Source organism: Sturnus vulgaris, chromosome 4 (assembly GCF_052056855.1).
Source record: "Sturnus vulgaris isolate bStuVul1 chromosome 4, bStuVul1.hap1, whole genome shotgun sequence".
Classification (NCBI taxonomy): domain Eukaryota; kingdom Metazoa; phylum Chordata; class Aves; order Passeriformes; family Sturnidae; genus Sturnus; species Sturnus vulgaris.
Genome location: NC_142246.1, coordinates 61,132,073 through 61,151,412, shown reverse-complemented (window position 1 = coordinate 61,151,412; position 19,340 = coordinate 61,132,073). Strand labels below are relative to the sequence as shown.

The 19,340-nt window shown below is 36.2% G+C and overlaps 1 protein-coding gene across 2 annotated transcripts in view; it reads left to right on the top strand.

Annotated features, from left to right (window-relative positions):
- The window catches only part of TTC29 (tetratricopeptide repeat domain 29), a 114,180-nt gene that overhangs the window by 20,589 nt on the left and 74,251 nt on the right, over nucleotides 1-19,340 (top strand). For both annotated transcript variants that reach the window (XR_015803350.1, XM_088164086.1), the window contains exon 5: nucleotides 8,034-8,219. Coding sequence is in view for 1 of the 2 variants with exons in the window: in XM_088164086.1 (XP_088020212.1) it covers nucleotides 8,034-8,219 (186 nt within the window). In the remaining variant the exon portion in view is untranslated. The remainder of the gene's footprint in view (nucleotides 1-8,033; nucleotides 8,220-19,340) is intronic.

The following is a 19,340-nucleotide window of genomic DNA, read 5'->3' as shown; positions in this document are numbered from 1 at the left end:
AAGATTCACGTGAATTGTGCAGCTCATCAAGCACTAATTCAGTAGTTCTGCTAATCCAGTTACCCTCTGATTCTAATCAAATTGCTTGGGGCTCTGGCTTATGATCTCCTGACAACTCCAGTTGACACCATTTAAGAATCATTCAGCAGTTCACCTCAGCTGGAACTTGCCATGATGTGGCAGCCACAACAGCAGCTGACCTGCATTTGCTCTTCAGCTGCCACAGTTCAAGCTTAAAAGGGTGAAAGTAATATTTGGGTCAGCAAATGGTGAGAGTTTCATAGCATGGTTGATGTTACTAATATTAAGTTGGCTGAAATGTTATCTATCTCAGGTAACAATTGTGATGAAAAAGGGATAGCAGGTATAAATAATAACCATAAAAAATGTGATACTTGCTAGTTTTTTGATTAATTGAAACTTCATGAAATGTTGAGGTTTGAACCTGGAGTGGTATATGGAAAACAAAATACTTACTTTGTCAGTAAATAATTTTCTTATTTGTTATTTAATTTTTCTCATCTGATGTTTTTAGAGCATAGAGTATTACTGTCTTAATTTTGAATATAACTTAGAACTTCTAATTTTAGAGTTTTATGTTAGTTACTACAGTATACAGATCAAGCTATGTATACATTCAGTTTTCGTATTTATTGGTGGAAAATCTTAATATTGTAATGCTTGCCACAGTTTATAGTTCTAGGACACTACAATGCTAGACATAAATTATTTGCTTGAACTGAATCAGAGCCATCCGCCACAGTGTAGGCTGATATCAAAGAGCAATCACTTTCTTTACTACTGAAAATAGTAGCATTTTGGTTACTAGCATTAAACTGCACAGACTGGTTGCCTTTACACACACTGGTAAAGGTTCTCTCTGTTTTCATTTTCAATAGAGTATTTTGGTTGAACTTCAAATCATTCAGGAGTTGTCCTTTTTTTTAATTGCCTCTTACCAATATTTTTCACTGTGCAAAGAAAATAGCTTTTTTTTCTGTCCAGTTTAAACTCATTTTTGTTGCATTTGAGTATCTCCTGAGTATTTAAAAATGAGAGAGGAAACTTTAATCCTTGCAGCTTCTCAGAAAAATGACTGATGCAGTTATTTTACCCTGATCAGCATTGTTCTATAAAAGCAGTGGCAGAAATATTGGCAATGCTTGACTGTATTTTTATGTTGCCTTCTTTATATAAGTAAAGTAAACTTTTCTGACTTTGAAATTGAGGGTGTTTTAATTATACTTTGATGTTCATTTATCCTGGACTAACCTCTTTTTTTTACTAGTTCTAGTTTCAGGAGCTTAGGGAAAAAAAAAGGAGGAGGTAGTTGAGCTGTTTAAATAGGTTTAGTTGTAGGGCATTTTACAGAAGAATGCAGGATAAATGCCAGAGTAATGAATCTGTACAGCTCAGCATTTGATGTGTACAGCGATTTCTTGGCATGTATATGGAAATACTGGGGGTTCCTTCAAAAGGCAAGTTATATTTTGTATTTATCAGTACTTGGTAGGGTGAGCTGATTTGCTTGTAGACGTGGAAAGGAATGCAAAGCAAGTTCCAGCTCAAGAACAGTTAAAGGAAGAGATGTCCCAGCTGTTAACTCTGCTTTGCCAGAGCAGGAATGCAAAACCAGAGAAAATAACACAGTTCAGGGGCTGTAATATGTGTTGGGCACTCAGCGCTGTAGTGGCAGTTCACTGTGCCAAAGCCAGAGGATGGAATCCTTGGGTATGAACATGCCTTCAAAAGGGCAAGACACTGCTTATTAGCTGATCACTGGAGCAGCTGCTGGAAGCCAGGAGTTAAAACCTGGAAGCTGCTGCCTTTCTGAGATTCCACCTGCTCCTGGTTCCTGACCCCACTCAACCTTTGTACTCTGCTGTGTGCTAAATGCTGAATCTGTGCATGTGCTGCAGGCTGCTGACCCTTGTTCTAGGCAGTACCAGAGACACATAATTAGAAAGAAGTGACTACTTGGCTTTCTTTCCTTCACTTCAGTGTAGAGAAAAATTTTGACAGTATGAGTTATCATTTATTTTTGTTATAAAAGATGTCTTTTCATAAAGGATATGAAGAAAGCATGAGGATTTGATATGCTTACGCTGGAAAATCTTTGTCCAGAATACTCAAGGTTGAAAACAGAGTTTAGCATTTTACAGTAGAGAGCTTTTCTGTAAGAGTTCACAATTATGCCTTAGGCTTGTGAAAGAAACAAGAAACATTGCAATAACCATACTCCCCATGCTATTTTGAAAAAAAATATACAGAGGTTATGCATTAAAAGAAAAAAAACTATAACAAGCCTTCTTTTAATATTTGCTTGGATGAGGCATAGTTTTGTTGCCTAGCTTTTGAGGGGCTGGGCAAGGGAACACTGTTTTATTTTCTAAGCAGGTTTGTCATTCCCTACTTAATATTTTATCACAGGAAAAAATGCAGCAGTTGCTGGAGACCAGTGGAGAATTTTATTATTTTTGTTGTTATCTTACAAGAAGTTGAAGTGATTCTGTCCAGGAAAGAAACCAAGCCATCTCAAAATGCATCTGCTTGCAGAACTACCATTGACTTCAACAGAAGCAGCATTTTTTAGAAAATTTCTGTATGGTTTTGTTGCAATAACTTGGAGTCCCCTTTTAGCATTCCAGATTACCAGTTAATTGCCTCATATCATTATCTTTAGCTGGCTTTATCCTATCCAGTAAAATTATACCCTGACCATTTCTATAGGATTTTTGTATTGATTCATGAAGCATTTTCCCTTTATCTACCTGGCAGTGTTGGGAGTGGTGTGCTCTGTGTGCACTCTAGAAAACAGACTGCCTGAAACTTGGTGTCATCATGCTCACAACTCACATTTTCACTTTCTTCATTTGTAGACTTATGGTTAAACTTTCAGGAAAAAAGTTTATCCATTTATGAAGAAACTCTGGGCAAAGGAACTATTGAGGAGTCTCTACCTGTAGATGTAGAGGCAGACTGAGTCTTTGCCATGTATAGATCCAGGTGGAAATAACTGATGGCAGCACCATACTTGACTGCAGTTTATGCCTCTTATTGATCCAACAACTTCCATCCTGGATCTTTCTGTGTGTGAATTCTTCACAGCATCAGCTGTCTACTAAATCACTGATTTTGATCCCTCTGGCAAAAGAAAAATGAAATGTCCAGCATGAATAGTGTCTCATTCTGATATAAAAAATTACTCCTAGTGATTTAATTGACCTTAGTCCGCTCCTTTGTGTCTTCCAAGAGTAAAGGATCAGTTATAATCCAGTCATACACACTTTAAACAGCTAACTGAAGTGGAGATAACTGTTAACACCTGTTGAAAAGTTTCTATGTGGCCTTTGTCTGGAGGAACAAAGGACTGACTGGTGGCTTTTTGAGTGGAAAGTACTGAGTCATAACTGGATGTTGAAAAATTTCTTTCTGATACCTGTAGTTTAAAAATGAGTGCAAGTTCTTGTTAATGGAAAATGGAGCAGCTGCCCCTTTTATTCTTCAAGGGAAACAGCAGGCCAGGGTCTCTTCATGATGTTTTCATTGTTCTCTAAAGACCATTCCTGTACTTCTTTTCCTTTCTTCCACTGCATCCTGTCATGAAGGAGATCATAGAGATGTAGCAGCAAGTTGTAGTTGAGTTGCAGTAGCATGGCTTGCTGGCCTTCTGTGTGTTTCTTTTCTCTCATTTTAGCCCTGCTGGGGTTCACAAACTCAAACTGCTCCTCACAATCCCTTGCACTGCACTAAGTAATTGTCTAGCTGAGCACAGCAAACATGCAGACATGGATGTGAGTGATTCTCTGTTCCATGCACAGCCTTGCTTGCCAAGAGAGCAGTTTCTGAGAAGAGCCCAGGAGCAAAGGTGTTGTTCTGTGGGCTGATCAGGGTGTGTGGCTTGAGCACAGTGGAGGGAGATGTTCCTTGGCAGCTGAGGTGCACCTAAAGAGATCCTGATACAAAGCAGGGAATACCCCATGTGTTTACTAGATGGGCTTAAATGTTTAAGTTCAAATTGAAGGATTTGGGGCTTTTTAATCTATTTAACAGCAAGATCTCTGGAAGGTTTGGTAGGACAACTCTCCTTTTGTACAGAATCACTCAATTAGGGAGTTGCTTTTCATTTATTTGGTCAACAGCTACCTAAAGATGACGTGTCTACTTGTATTTTATGATCAGTTGTAGAGAACTTACTCTACAAAATGTGAGAGTTCGAAATTTTAATATCTGAACTACTTCTTGGAGATTTTATAGAAGAGAGTATTTACTTTTTCCTATATTCCTCTCCTGGGGATGTAAAAGTTCACTTTCACTAAGTCTGACATGTGAGCTTTGCCACTGTCAGAAAAACATCAATTCATTTCTTGGTTGGTAGCTCTGACTTTGAATCCAGAAGAAAAAGTTACTTTTAAAAGTCTGGAGTTTGTGAGTTTGTTTTATGACCAGCATATCTGGTCAGCCACTGTCCAAGACAATGCCAGAGACACGGTTGTCTTTGTGCACTTCTCATTGTTATGCATCGGCAGGATTGTCATCAGAGGGTCACATTAAAGTTCATTCAATCAAAGCCGTGGCAGTAGCTGGAGCCTGCCTCAGGTCACTTCCATCCCTTGGGATTTGTAGGGCACTACCTGAAGTTATTTGTGTAATTTTATGTCAGGTAAGTGCCTTGATACTTTGTAGCAATGATTTCAGAGGAGCAAGTCTGTATCCAATGTGTCTGTATCCAATGATGATCCAATTATCTCTTCCCTTTCTGGGTTATTGCAACCATTTGTATGCATCCTCTGCTATCTTTGAGTTCATTTTCACTTAGCTATGATCTGTACATAATGTGTATTGTTATCTTTATGTTAGTGGTTATAATTAGGTCTTGTATTTCAGTGCTCATGTGGTTGTGTGCTTGTAATCGTGGGAAGCTCTGCCTCTACTTCTGAGATAATCTCTAAAAGCATTCCCCAGTGCTGCCAGCACTGTTCAAGTCAGGATGAGATAAATCTCAGCCAAGGAGTATCTGCTTTTCTTCACTGAGAGGAAAGGGGTCCGAGGTAACTCCTACCCATATCTAAATTGGTTAGTTTGGATGAATCCCAACTGGGTCTTGCCTTTATCTGTGTATGTTGTCCTGGTTTTGGCTTAGATAGAATTCAATTTCTTCTTAGTACAGTGCAGTGTCTTGGATTTAGTGTAATGTTGATATGTGTGATAGATAATAATGTTGTATAGATGTATAAATATATCTGTTCTAAATATATACAAATACAGGCATATATACCTATATATATGTGTGTGTGTGTGCACATGCACACAGGTAAATATAAGTATATTATACCCAACCCTGTTTTGTTATTTCTGTTCCAGAATCATTTAATGAGATTTTTCTGAGGCTATTGTACCCAAATAGTCTTAATTTCAAATGTATTAGTATGTTTTATATGATGTAGACTCCAGGATATTCAGAAAAAGAGGCACCCAAGAGGTGCTTTTTCAGTCCTGAGGGGAAACAAAAGACATGAAAACTCACAGCTATGTATATTAGATATATATATAATATACAGGTGTAATAGTATATCTATATATAATATATGCAGTATAATATTCAGATTATGAATACATGGAGTCTGAATATTGATAATTATTCCTCTCAAAGCTGGATTTTAAAACTTAATCTTTTGTTTTGGTTTAAAACCTTAGATGCAAATGATGAGATGATAATCTAAATGTAATTTCTGAGCTGTTTCATTTTTGGTTATTTTAAAGAGATGGTGAATCACTTATTTCTTGGAAGGGATGTTATCTTTTTTTAAATACTAAAAATAGAAATTTATATAACACACATTACTTCAAAACTGCAATTTTAGATATTTTAATGGGAATTATTAAAAAGGTAGAAATCTGAGGTTACAACTTCATGGAAGGGAAAATTCTGAGAAAATATGTAACAAAGCTAAATAAGAAATAAAATAACTAGAATAACACAAGTAATTAAAAAAGTATTGTTTACCATTAGAGGGATGAATTTTTAAATCAAAAGATACAAAGAGTGTTCCATAATGGGGAAAAGGTTTCAGCTTGACTTCAAAAAACTTAAAGCAGGAAGAATTCAGACAATGTTCTCTGAAATTACCAAGATGGACAAAAAAAGGAGGAGAAACAAGCAGTAGATGAAGATCTTGAAGACTGCAGACACGATTAGGCGGTGGCCCTTTTTCTCAAAAGAAAAAAGTCCTTACTGTGTTGTGCAACACACTGAAGAACTTTATCAGGATATTATGAAGTCAAATAACAGTCATGACAACAGAGAGAATGAGAGATTTAAGTTTCTTCAACTAGATAATATGTAATTTGTAATTTTGAGACAGAACATTCTAGAGATGAGGCTGACAAATCCCTCTTGTGTGGTTTAGTGATAAATTTAAAGTACTTGTCTGAGTAATTGCTGCTGTGTGTTCCAAATAGTGCAAGTGACTTCTACAGGTGGTGCAATTTTCAGTTATTAAACTCATCCTTTTGGAAGCTGGATTTCCCCCAGTTCTTCTTGTAGATAACAGAAGAAGAGCATTTAACTGCATCTTTTGGTTAAAGTGTTTTGTTATGGTTATCATCGTTTTAAAACACTTGGAAAAGATCTGGACTTTGGGCACTGAAAAGGTTTAATTTTTCCTAGTTGATTTCTGTATGGTGCTCCATATCCAGAATTAAGAGGGTTTTTATTTCTCTCTTTTTTGAGCAAAGCTTACAAATTGCAGAACTCCTGAAAACAAAGCAGTTCTGTTCATACATCCAGCTTAACCACAGTCTCTTACCTGCTGCCAGACCTGAGCTTCTTAACTCCTTCTTTACCCAAGTATGTGGAAATTGCTTTTAGAACTGGCTGTTTGGTTCACATTCATTTAACAGCCACAAACACACTAAGTAGCCCACGAAAACTGCAATGGAATTTCAGCTAAGTATTCCATTTCTTATCTGCATGAATAGAGTTTGCACAGAAAATTAATTTATCTTAGCCATGAAACATATAGGTTCATGATCTACTTTATTATCTCATGTATTTTTCAGCATCATATAAGAAATAGATCTTTCAAATTCACTTTAGGGAGGAACAGTATGATAAGACTTGTCAGGAAAGTTTTAGATTTCTGCTCCAAATTAGTAAAGTTTTGGAATAATTCAAGGCTGATATCTTATGGATATTTTTTTTTTTAAGATGCTCTTCTAAAGAAAGTATGCTGTTATTCTCTAACTTTAAATTGTGGATAATATATTTGTGGGTAATTTTATATTGCTACTTAGATTTAGGGCTTGCAGGTTTTTTTGTAAATTTTAGGGATAACGTGTGTTCATTCAGCTGTCTGAGATGATAAAGAGTAGAATCCAAATTTCAGGCCATAGAGAAGATCTATGACTTTGAGTGTCCCCTACTTTCCACATTTGTTCTGAGAACAATTCCTTGGTGAACTAGGGGGGGAAGGGGGGGGTCCTAGGGAAATGGGTGCAATTTCAATTTGTCTTTAATTTCTAAGAGTAATAAACATGGGAATACACATGAAAATTCAAAGCCTCTCTTATAAGTCATACTTTGAATATTTAAAGTTATATGAATTAATGGATTGTGTTTGCAGAGTGTTCTTTTTGGTTCTTAATCTCCATCAACACAGTTGCTACCTTAGAGATCCAAGGTTTGGAAGGCTCTTAGGCTTTCTCAGGGCTCAGAGGCTTAGACAAATGCTTCTCCAGTCTCACTCTGACTTCTCTTTTGACTATCCAGTGTTTTATCCAGGTTCTCTGTCTTTTATTGAACTGAATTTTAGTTTTGCACACAGAAAAGAGAACAAAAATACATTTTCAATTGTCCCTAATTTGTAAGGTTATAATTTATATTTCTCTGAGTGAACATGTAGCAGAACTTGATGGCATTTGAATGGTGGAAATATAAATAGCTCTTAATTTTCATTATGATTATTGCTGTAACATGCAAAATTTCGTACACTGATGATAATGTAACATTTTTGTGATTTTTGTTTTTAAAGGGCACTATGAGAAGGTGTATGATAACCAGCTTAGCTTGGCCTGCTTTTTCAGTGACCCTGAGGACAAATGGTTAAGTGACTACTTTTATGAGCAAAGCTATAACACTGCTCAATTAGTAGAAATTGATGGTGGGAAGAGAAAGGCACAAGCATATGTAAACATGGGCCTCATCAAGGAGGAACAAGGTAAGGCACTGACATCACAAAACTGCTTTGGATGGCATCTCTAGTTACACAGACTGGGCTGAATTAAGAGCTGTGGACATGTAGTTCTGTAATGTTTAATCCTGCTTCCAATTTACACTTAGATAAGCAGCCTGTATTTTTGTTCATTGTAAAATGACCTTCTGGTTCTCTTGACCACAAGTGACACCCTCTTTGTTCATACATGACTGCCACACTGGTGTTTGCTTCAGACTTAGACCTCACTTCAAGCTCCATTTCTCCATCCACATCCTTAAACTGAGTCTCTGAAATTAGAAGGTATTAATAGAAATAACTAGAATCATGGAACAGCCCAGGCTCTAAGGGACCTGGACAGATCATCTGATCCAACCTTTAGTGGGAAAGGGAGCCTAAATGAGGTTATTTTAGCACCCTGTCAATCACATCTTAAAAACCTCCAGTGATGGGGACTCTTCCACATCCCTAGGGAGCCTGTTGCAGTGAACAGTTGTTCTCACTGTAAACAATATTGCTTTCTTATATCAAAGTGAGCCTTGTTTCTGTATTTAAAAGCATATATTACCTTTTATGGCAGAGGGGTTTGTGTGTAGATAGCAGTTAAAGTATAAAAAAAGGCATTTTCCTCTGTTTGCATAAAACCCTTTCATGGTGTGGCAAGACAAGCAATAAGTGAGCCTCAAGTAATTTAATAAAGCCTGTCTTCCACTTGTAATTTGTAAGTGTATTGCATGCCTAACTATTGCTTAAAATATTTGTGATTTGTGTAGCCACTATGGTTTTGTTTCTAAATTTGACTGTGGATTGAAGCAATTCCAGCTCTGAACTCAACTTGTGGCTGGTTTCTCATATAAAGTGGCTTCTCTTAAAAAAAAAAAAAATGAAAAGATTGACAGAAATGGAAATATTTCGTGGGAATAGTCTAATTCCATTAAATGCCTGATGGAATGGATATGTTTTGAAAGATGGCTCAATTTCCCAGCAAAAGCTTGAACATAAAACAAAAAGTGTGCAGTTTTGATTTTTTTTTTGATTGAGAGGGTATTGTCCTATTTTTTCCTCTTGTTCTCTTACAGATGACATGACACCTTTTTATATTTCCTCACATCTTTCTATTCTGATGGTCATTCACACTGTCTTCCTGTGAAGTGTTGCCTTACCTTTCTTGCATGCAACACCCAGACCTGAATTCAGTTTTAAAATTTGATCACATACCAATAATCAGTAAAATGAAAGGATTACTTTTCTTACACGTAGTATCATCCAGTTTCCTAGTTGATAAGATGGCAGTTGCTTAAAGTCCAGCCAGTTGCAACTGCCATTTTCATTTTGAATGAAAAATGCTCAGTTCAGTTACCTATCTCTGCTGGATTTAAATTTTTTTGCAACCTTTTCACTTCGTCCAGTAGTTACTAAAAATAAAATTTTAAGAAGGTGCAGACAAGCAAACATTCATACCTACTTGTAACTTCAAAGGCTCTTACTGAGTGTGACTCACTGCTGTTAACCAAGCACTGCCTAAAAAAAATTTAACATTTTCTACTTTTATGATGTCTTAAGCAAAAGTTGTTGAATGCTTAAATATCTTGAGGCCCATTACCAAAGCACATAAGTAAAGTTATGAAATAGCCTGAGATGATCAGAGGAGCAGAAATTTTATTTTCCTGCTGAAGAATATTAGAAACTTTTAGAGGAGAAGCTTCTTATTAACCTTAGTAAAGAGAGATAAAGCAAAGTGGATTTTCACTGCCCAGGGTAAAGCTCCACTGAATTTGTGGGCTCTGTCTGTTGCAAGTATTTTCTTTCCAGAGAGAGGTAAAAAGAATAAAGAAGCTGAGAGAGTCAGCAAAAGATTTGCTTTGAGGGACCACTGAGAAAAAAAGACAGCAGATGTATTCCATGCACTTTGTATTTCCAAGGGTGAAAAATTGATTCAAGGGCCAGTTCTGATTAGAGAAAAAGTGTAAAAGGATATATTGGGTTGGCATTGTATAATATTGCATCAGTTTTAATGGTTTTGTAAACAAAATTTTAATTCTGCTATTTTACAATTTTTTGTTCCGTTATTTATAAATTGGTAATTTGTGAACCAAATTAGTCAGACTGCCACTTCTCTGAGGGTGTATCTACAGGAATAAATGTAAACATCTGGTCCCAGTTCTTTGCAGTTCTCTCATCCAATAGTGTATTTTTCATTACTTGGGAAAGGAATCTGTCTATATATGCTTAGGACTGATTGCTTGGGAGTATAAAGTTAAACATGGACTTGTAAAGATTGCTGTTTGCCTTGGAAGAAAATCAATAAATTTGCTGGGTAATTTTTGTTTAATCAAATTTAAAGTTCTTTGACTTTCAGCCTGGTCCCTGTCCTAAAGGCTGGATATAACCTGATGTTCATTAATCTTCAAAGCTAAATATTTGAGGTGTCAGTGGTGTAGACTTCAGTCATGATATTTGGATGCAGGCCATTAGTAGCTGCCAGTAAGGGAAAGAAAACAATAATAAGTGAGTAGCCTGCTGCAGACACAAATGGAATGTTCTGCTTGGAGCAAGCATGATTTTAATGGCATTTCTTCACAGAATGAGATTTTTAACCTCTTCCCCAAAATACTCTGCCTGTAAAATAAGGTCTGAAGTATTCATTGATTATTGTAAGAGTGTTCAGATTTTGATACTGTTCAATTAGCTCTGCTGTCCCCCTAGTTTTGTCATTCCTCAGAGGGCTGATAATAAGTCATTTTATTACTTTAGTTGCCCATTATTTTACTTTAGTTACTCATTTATTACTTATTTTTTCATATAGCTCTTTAATGTGCTAATGTCACTTTACAGACACTGAAAATGCAATGACATAACACATTTTTCTCATATTAAATGGAGAATTACTTGTTTTCCAAGTAAGCACAGGCTTTGTGATACAATCTCTCAAGAAATGTGAGTTTAAAAAAATACTTTCCTCTTGTGCCTTCAATGCATTTTCAGAAGTAATATCAGTCATTATAAATGTTTGCAATGTTCTGCATATCAAAGAGTAAGATTATAATCATAGTTTATGATAGTTTATATTAGTGTGCTTTGTGCTGAAGTTAATTGTAAACTTGAGGTTTGCACTGTTCTGTCTTGCAGAGGAAACAGTTGGAGTGCACTGAAAAACACCATGTCTAGTGTTGTTTTGTATAGGTTCTTTCATCATTGCAATATATGAGTGCTTTCTGTTTTCTGCTAAATGCTTACCACCTATCAAGCATGAAGTGATATACACCTTAAATATATGCATCCCAAAGTTTAAGATAACTTATATCAATAAAAAGAGCAGTCTGAGAGGAAAAAAGGGAATCTGTACTTGTAGGAGCGCTTTGCTTCAAATATGTTACAACAAAACCAGATAAATTTCTATATTATTCAAAAGCATAGCACAAGCAGACATCTGAAAATAGGGTACTTGTCAGTTGCAGTGCATGGGAACATTTCTAGATACATTTAAATAACTGTTTGAGAAAGCATATAAGTGTCAGAGTAGAGTCCAGTGAATAAAAGTTTGACAATTAATTACAAATGTATATCAGTGCCATGCCAGAACCTGGATCTCCCCTGCTATGAGAGCTGTAAAATGTGTGGAAATGATGCCATTAGTCTCAGGGCAGTGGTGACTTTGAATTAGTCATCAGATTTATATTCTGCTAGCACATAAGGATCAACAAAAGTGGAGGTAATACTTTATGTAAAATCTTTACAGGCTGAAAAGATTGAAGGCAGGCAGAGGTGGTGAGAGAAAGGGAGCGAGTGTGAAGGAAATAGCAATGTTGGGAATCTCAGAGCTGATTCCCACAACACACAGCTAATCCAGAAACCCAGTTTTGTCCATCTGTGTGTGTTTTTTAGATTGCAGGTCTTAGGAGACCTCGACAAGGAATTAATTCCCTTAGTCTTTTCTAAAATAGCTTAGACATTTCAAAAATCTGCCATATTCTGCAAATCGATGAAGGGTTTATAAGTCCTAATCCAACTCTGCCTTAATTATAAGCAATAATAAGGGCTGATTGCTTTTCAAACAGAGCAATGTTACGTCAGAGTTGATCACTTCTGATTACTTTGCACCTACCCCAAAACTATTAATACATTGCACCTGATTAATTTGAAAAGGTGTAATTGATTTAGCTGCAATCATGGATAAAATACAGTCTATTTCATATGTTGGAATTTAATAGAAACTCTCCTGATTGGAAGACCTACAAAATGGGAGGGACTTATAAGTTTAATTAAATTGTTGGGGAAAAAAACCACCACAGGATTCTTGCAGATTTTAACAATCTCAATTGAGACTGAGGTGTAGGATTTTCCCTATCACTTTGCCATCGTATTGAAATTCAAGTATTTTATCAAGGCATTGCAGAAATTGATGGCAAGGTTCTGATTGTGTTTAAAGGGCATTTCACAGAATGGCTGGATTGGAAGGAATCTGAAGATCACCTAGTCCAATTGCCCTGCTAAAGCAGGTACACCTGAAACAGGTTGCACAGGATGGATTTGAGTTATGAAGCTTAGCTATTAATTACTGGATATATTTGCTGAACAACAATTTAAAGATAGTTCATGACATATTTTGGTTTTGGAACATTAAAAGCCTAAACTTTTTATTTTTTTGTTCTTAGTCAAGAAATTCTTACTAATCCATTCTTACTAAGAAATTGTTGATTTTGTATTTTGAATTGTTTATGGCAAGTGTTTTTTAATTGAAAACTGTAATGTATAAATAATTGAGAGAAACTCAGCATAAATTCATGAGTATCTATGCAGAGGAAATATGCACGTTTAAGCAGAATTTCCCCAATTGGTTTGCCTTCAGGCAGAAATAATTTATATTCAGATATAAAAAAGAGAATGTTAATATTGCAAAATGAAGTACTAAAAAGGTTTAAAAAGGCAAAAGTTAAAATTGCTTATCAAATTTCATATGCTTTTGTGTGTGAACAATTTGCAATTTCATTTTAATTACATAAAAATATAGTTTCTTTTTAGGAGATTCCTAAGTATAGCCAGAATAAAACTCACCTGTGGTATGGGTGGCCCATGTGCACCTTTTACATTAATAGAGCTTTATGTTGTTATCTGTGCTGCAAGTCTGCCAAGCCCACTTAAATAGCAAATCCTCCATAGTACAGTGTAGAAATTTTCTGCTTTACAATCTGATTGCATAATTGCAAACAGCTGGTAAATAAAACAAACCAGGAGGACAGCATTTGTGAAGGGAGATGAATTTCTTCCTTGCTACCTGTGGAGTGCAGAGCTGTCAGTGATAACAGAATTGGTGCATTTGAACGATCCAGCCTATCCATTTAACCGTGTTGCTTCCCCCATAAGGCCTGTGCCCAGTGTCTGAGATCTCCATACCGTTGTATCTACAAGGCCAGGCTAGACACTGGAAGAAGGCAACTTAAAATGAGTCCCATCTCTTCATTCAGGAACAAAAGCAACTCAAATTATCAGCTAAAATATAGGTTTTGTCTGTCCTTTTGTCTGTGTCAGAGATTTGTTTCTGTAAACCACGTATCTTGGGTTAAAATTATACTCAGTTAAGTTTGTGATTTTTGATAAAACATCAAGCTCATCATTATCTTTCTTTTTATAATGAAATTTGTCATTGTGTGGACCAAAAAGAGGAAAAGCATTTAAATGACAGTGGCCTAAAGGAGAGTCATAGCTCTAAAGATTCAGAGATTATCTATCCATTCAGACAGGAACCACAGGTTTGTTCTGCATTTATACAGTACGCTTTCCTCTGTGCTTGTGCAGCAGTTGTACTTGGTGAGGTTCAGTGTGTGCTGTGATAAACTGAAGCTAGATGAGAACATGCTGCTCCCTGGTCAAGCAGGGTGCTGCTGTCTCAACATGTGCAGCAAGTTCTGCCTGCCTTTCTGTCTACCTGAAGTTTGGATCAATGTCTATCCTCAAGATATTAATTTTCTAAAAACGTGGTAGGAACTTACTGTCCTATTGACATCTTACCAAATTTGGTTGAAACTCACTCCAAAGTTGTGGAAGAGCAGGATGATCATGTGGGTTTGTTCCCTGTGGAGACTACCCTAAAAGTGACTCTGTACTGCTCATTGTCTGGAGAGAACATACATATTTATACAACAGAATATATATATAATTAAATCCAGTAGTAACCAAATACCATTGGTTTATCATGATATTCCCCCCTCCCCAAACTGCAAACTTCTCAAATTTATTCCTAGTTATGATTTTTTTCTTTTTCCAAATAGCTTATTCAGAAAAAGGCACGTAGGAATAGTTTAGACCTAGGAACATACTTACTTCTTTCCAAATCCCTTGTCTTTGACTACACAAACTTGTTGCTAAATCTTAAGTTCGTACACTTAGAGTGTCCACATCAGGGAACTTTAAAGACAGAAAGAATTCTTCCATTAATGGGACATGAAATTCTGCATACCCAGTTTGACCATTTACTGTACTTCCAGTCATTGATTTTTCACCACATCACCTGAAGCTAATTCCCCTTTGTTATTCTGCACTTTATCTCACACAGCAGTTATATTGTTTTCTGATTGCTTGATAATTGAATATATAAGTTGGCTGGGGAAAACATGATTGTAGAGCAAAAAGTTTAAGCAGGAAATGGCTTGGAGTTGCTCTTTGGATATTCTGCTTCTCTCTGTCAGTCAGTAGCAGTCAAAAGCAGCCATAAATCCTGCTAGATTCTTGGGAGGACAGATTGAACAGGTTTATTAAATAATTGAGCTCATCCTCCTGCAAGTGCAACAAGTAGTTTCCCAGTAAATTACGTCTTATTATTACAGGATTGTTGCTGGCATTGAACTAACAAGTAGTGTCTTGAATTGATGTTATAAAAATTAAGAGTATTTTCAGTTCAAATTAGTACAGTCTTAAGAAAGTCTGAAAAAAGCTTCTGAACACGCTACATGAAAGCAAAAGTGGTCTGTTAATTTCATAAAAATATTCTTCATAAAATTATATTTTGGTTCTATTTTTAAAAGGTTTTGGTGGGTAATGAAGATCTTTTGAATAAGAGAACTCAGGGAGAATTCTGTAGTGCTCCTATTTCTGAAAAGAAATCCTTTGAAAATGTGGTACTTTCTACATGATTTTGCTTCAACCAATTTAAATCAAGGTTTATTATAAAGCACAGGGAAGTAGTAACATTCTTTAAACTGAGAAAAAGTAAGTTTCCATAATCCTTTAATGGTCACTCCCACTTTCCTGGCCTAACTCCAGGAGAATCTACATGGAAAATCTTTTAGTTCTGCTGTAACACCTGGGGCAGGTCTGTATTCTTGCTTTCTAATAAGCTTTTCAAATTATTCACAGCAGTGCACAGGTGCTGATTCTGAACTCTGTCATTTGCATTGTCATTAAAAGTTTTGACATATGAGAAAAAGATCCTAAATTAGTTTCCATTCGTGTGTTCAGTGATTGTAAAGTTCATTTTCAAGTCATAAAACTACTGTAAAAAAGCTATGGCTGTTTACTTGAACTCTGAAAGAGGTATCAGGAATATTTTAGAAAAAACCATTTGATGTGTGCTTGAATATAATATTTTGCACTCAGGTGAGCTGTTTATATAGATACTTCTGTATGAATCATATTCTAAATGTTTTTGGTATCAAATATTGCTGTTTGCTTTATGTGCATGTTCCTAAGACTATGACATTTAATGAAGAGATCTTTTTAAAGTATTGATAGCCATGAGTAAATTATACTGTGTTTGATCTGTGTTAAAGATTCAAAGTCCAAGATATTTGAATAGAACTTAGAATAAAAATGTAATTAGGTTACATCCCTAAAGTCTGATATATCTTTAAACAAGACTGCAAATGAAACTTTATTAAAACTTCAAATGAATTATTTCTTTGCTTTTTTAAATTCTTTTTCCTTCTCTTCTCTTTCATGTCTATTACTGACATTGCTGCTTGTATTTTACCTGTCTTTTCCAGGGTATTTTAATTATTTACTGCTTAATGACTAGTACTGAGATGAAGCTGCCCTCTCACTCACAGGGTTTTTTTCATTTGCTTCAAAGCTTTGAGAGGTCTTGGCATACTGTAGTTGGTCTGGCAGTTATCATAAACTTTCCTGGAGGCATTGTTTCCTTTCAGTAATTGATAAAGGAGGCTGCTTCCAGAGGTGCCTTTCCAGTGTCACTGAGAGCTGCCAGGGTTGCATGTCCTCACCCTTTACCAATAATCTGGAGCAGCCATAGGTAAAGCAAACATGAAGCTGTTGATAAAAATATATCTTATTCTTCAGAGCATCATTCAGGTTGGCTGGGATCTTAGCAGGTCATTAATCCAACTGCACTTCTGAAGTAAATCATCTGCACCACAGAACAGCTACAGTGCTGAAGCACTGCATCTGATAATAAATTTATTATCAGAAGATATAAAAAGTAGAACCTGAATAAAATGTAAAAACTGCCAAAAAAGTATTTAAATCAAGGCAAGCATTTGACATGACTTAGCAAAAAAGTAATTTAGTGAAATGAGTCTGCTTTAGTGTCACTTTCTCTATTTAAAAATAATGATCCTATTAATCTTTGAGGCTAAATACTAATATGATTGTTTTCATTATTTTTGTTAAACTTAAAATCTCTTAAGCCCTGAAAAACTAGATTTCAATTCATTCTTCCACGAGTTTTGTGTTCCCTTCCCTTTCTGCATTTAGATATCCACCCACAGACATTGAAATATTTGTGAAACCTGAAAGGGGAGCCTCCCACTGAGTGTGGGCCTGCTCTTATCCAGAGCCTGGAGCCTTACAGTGTGAGCTTCCTGAATACATTTTGCATCTTGGGTAGCCTTTGCATATTGAAAGCATTTTGGTGCTCTGAAAGCATGAAAGAAGGCTTGAATAATACTGTAAAGCAGGAATTCCATTCTCTCTAAAATGGGTGTGTGATCATTCAGCTAATGCTCAACATTGTTTTCAGTGTTGCCCTCCAGATTAAAATTGATACATACCAAAAAGTGTTTATTTATATATAATCAAACAAATCAGAAGGTGGCCTCTGACAAATGCTGCTTTCATAAAATATGTTAACCTAAAAAGATAAAGGAATTTTAATTGTAAACGAGAATTTTGCACAATGGTTCATTTGAATATGAATGTAAGACAGACAAGTTAGTGGAATTTTCATTTGGGACCCGTTTGGTTGTCATTTTTTTTCCCCTTGCTGGTCCACAGTACATCATTCCCAAAGCAGCTGTCATTTCAGCTGCCTGTGGGAAAACCCTCCTGTTTGCAGCTCAGGAGTGCTGGCAGCAGAAGGGGAAGGGATTAGAGAGCAGCCAGGCAGCCAGAAAAGCCAGCATTATCCCTACCTTGTGAGGTGTCTGTGACAGAACACTTTAAGCAAGCCCTTTTTAGAACAGGTTTGATACAGCATCTGTGAACTGCCCTGCTGTGGGTTCTGCAGTCTGCACTGCCCTCTAGGTTTGTGTAGGTGTATTTTGAGTGCTTGAGTTTTAAGGCAAGTAATATAGGTCTCAGAGGACAAGACTACATATGCTCTAATGCTCACTGGATTACTACACTTATGATTTTCTTTTCAGACAGCACACATTTGTTTAAGTAATGTAAACAGAAATAATGTATCGTCCTCTAAAGTGCAGTACCTAGGGCTAGCCTGGCAGCCCTTCACCCAGAGAAGGGAAGATAAAATACTGTCCTTTTGCAATCAGTCCACCAATGCTGCATTTCAGGTTGTGTGAAGCTCAACTTTCCTTTTCTCTCTTCCTTTCTCCTTTGTGTCCTCAAGTTCTCTACTTCTCAGTTGGCCTTAGGCATCTTGGACTGGTGTATTGTCAAACTGGAGGAATGGTCAGAATACCCCATGATGAGCCAGCATGGTCAATTGCAATATCCTTATGAACAGCCTATATCATTTTGCTAAAGTTCATGGTGAAATCTTGCTGAGAAAAAAAAATCATCTTCTCTGACGTAAATTAATAAAAGGTTTTATCCATTATCTTAAAAATACTCCCTTTGATTGTTGGTTGATGATTGGTTTTGTTTGAGGTGGATGTTGGAAAGTTAAGAAACTGCAAAATTTTATCTTAAATCCCTTTTGCAATTTTTTTTCATGTTTTTTCAGCTGGCCCATGAATTAAGGTTATTGGATGTGAGAGCTATCCCAGTGGCTCCTTTACAGTTCTTTTTACCTCAGGAGTCCAAGGTGGTTCAACTGAAGGAGAGGTGTTTGCTGAATGAGAGCCTTGTTTTATGTTTCTTGTGAACACACCTCTGTAAAACACTTTTGTAACAATCTCTGTGGCAGACTTAAGCATTTCAGCATGAGTAGTGATGTCATAATTGAACACAGAAACTGAGCATAATACAAGTAGTTCAAGCAGTTAGACTGAAATGTGAGCGTGTATCTTTTAGAAGATAATAGCGTTTTTGGTTTTCATTACCATTAACTGATGCTTCAACCAGATTTTGTGTTCTCATATAGTGAAATAACTGATGGCAAAAGATGCTCTAGATTAAAATATACTGTAATATACTCAAAGTTTATTTTTCCTTTAAGTTGTTTTAATCTACAGTGGAATATTTTCTGAAGCCCTCAACAACTGTTTGCAATTTAGGATTAAATGTGCTTCCTGCTTCTAGTGGTGCTGCTGGGCTAGGTTACCTAACAGACCTGTCACTTTCCTTGTGCAGTTGTTTCTGTGGCATTATTTTCATTGGCAAACATACAAGCTGATAGGAAAGGAAATCATTAGGTACTCTCAGTATTGCTGAGGCATGGAGCTAGAGCAGGTCAGTCACTGCATTTTGCAGATTGTGACATTTTAAATTACCTGTACACTACTGGAAGCAATCTGTGGACCTAATTAACATTTCACCTAATTAAAGTCAGTAATGTATGTAGAGAATTCTAGATAGTTTTGCACTGCCTTTATTTATTAAATACCACATTATTCAAATTTGAGTCTCTAATTTCAGTATTGAAAACTTCAGGTTTGTGTGTTGTTTTCTTAAGTGGGAGTAACTTTTTTTTTTTTTCCCCTCCTTCAAGTAATCAATGCACTGCTGAATGAGTTCATTTTAATGCACTCAATCATGCCTCTAATGTTTGTAGCT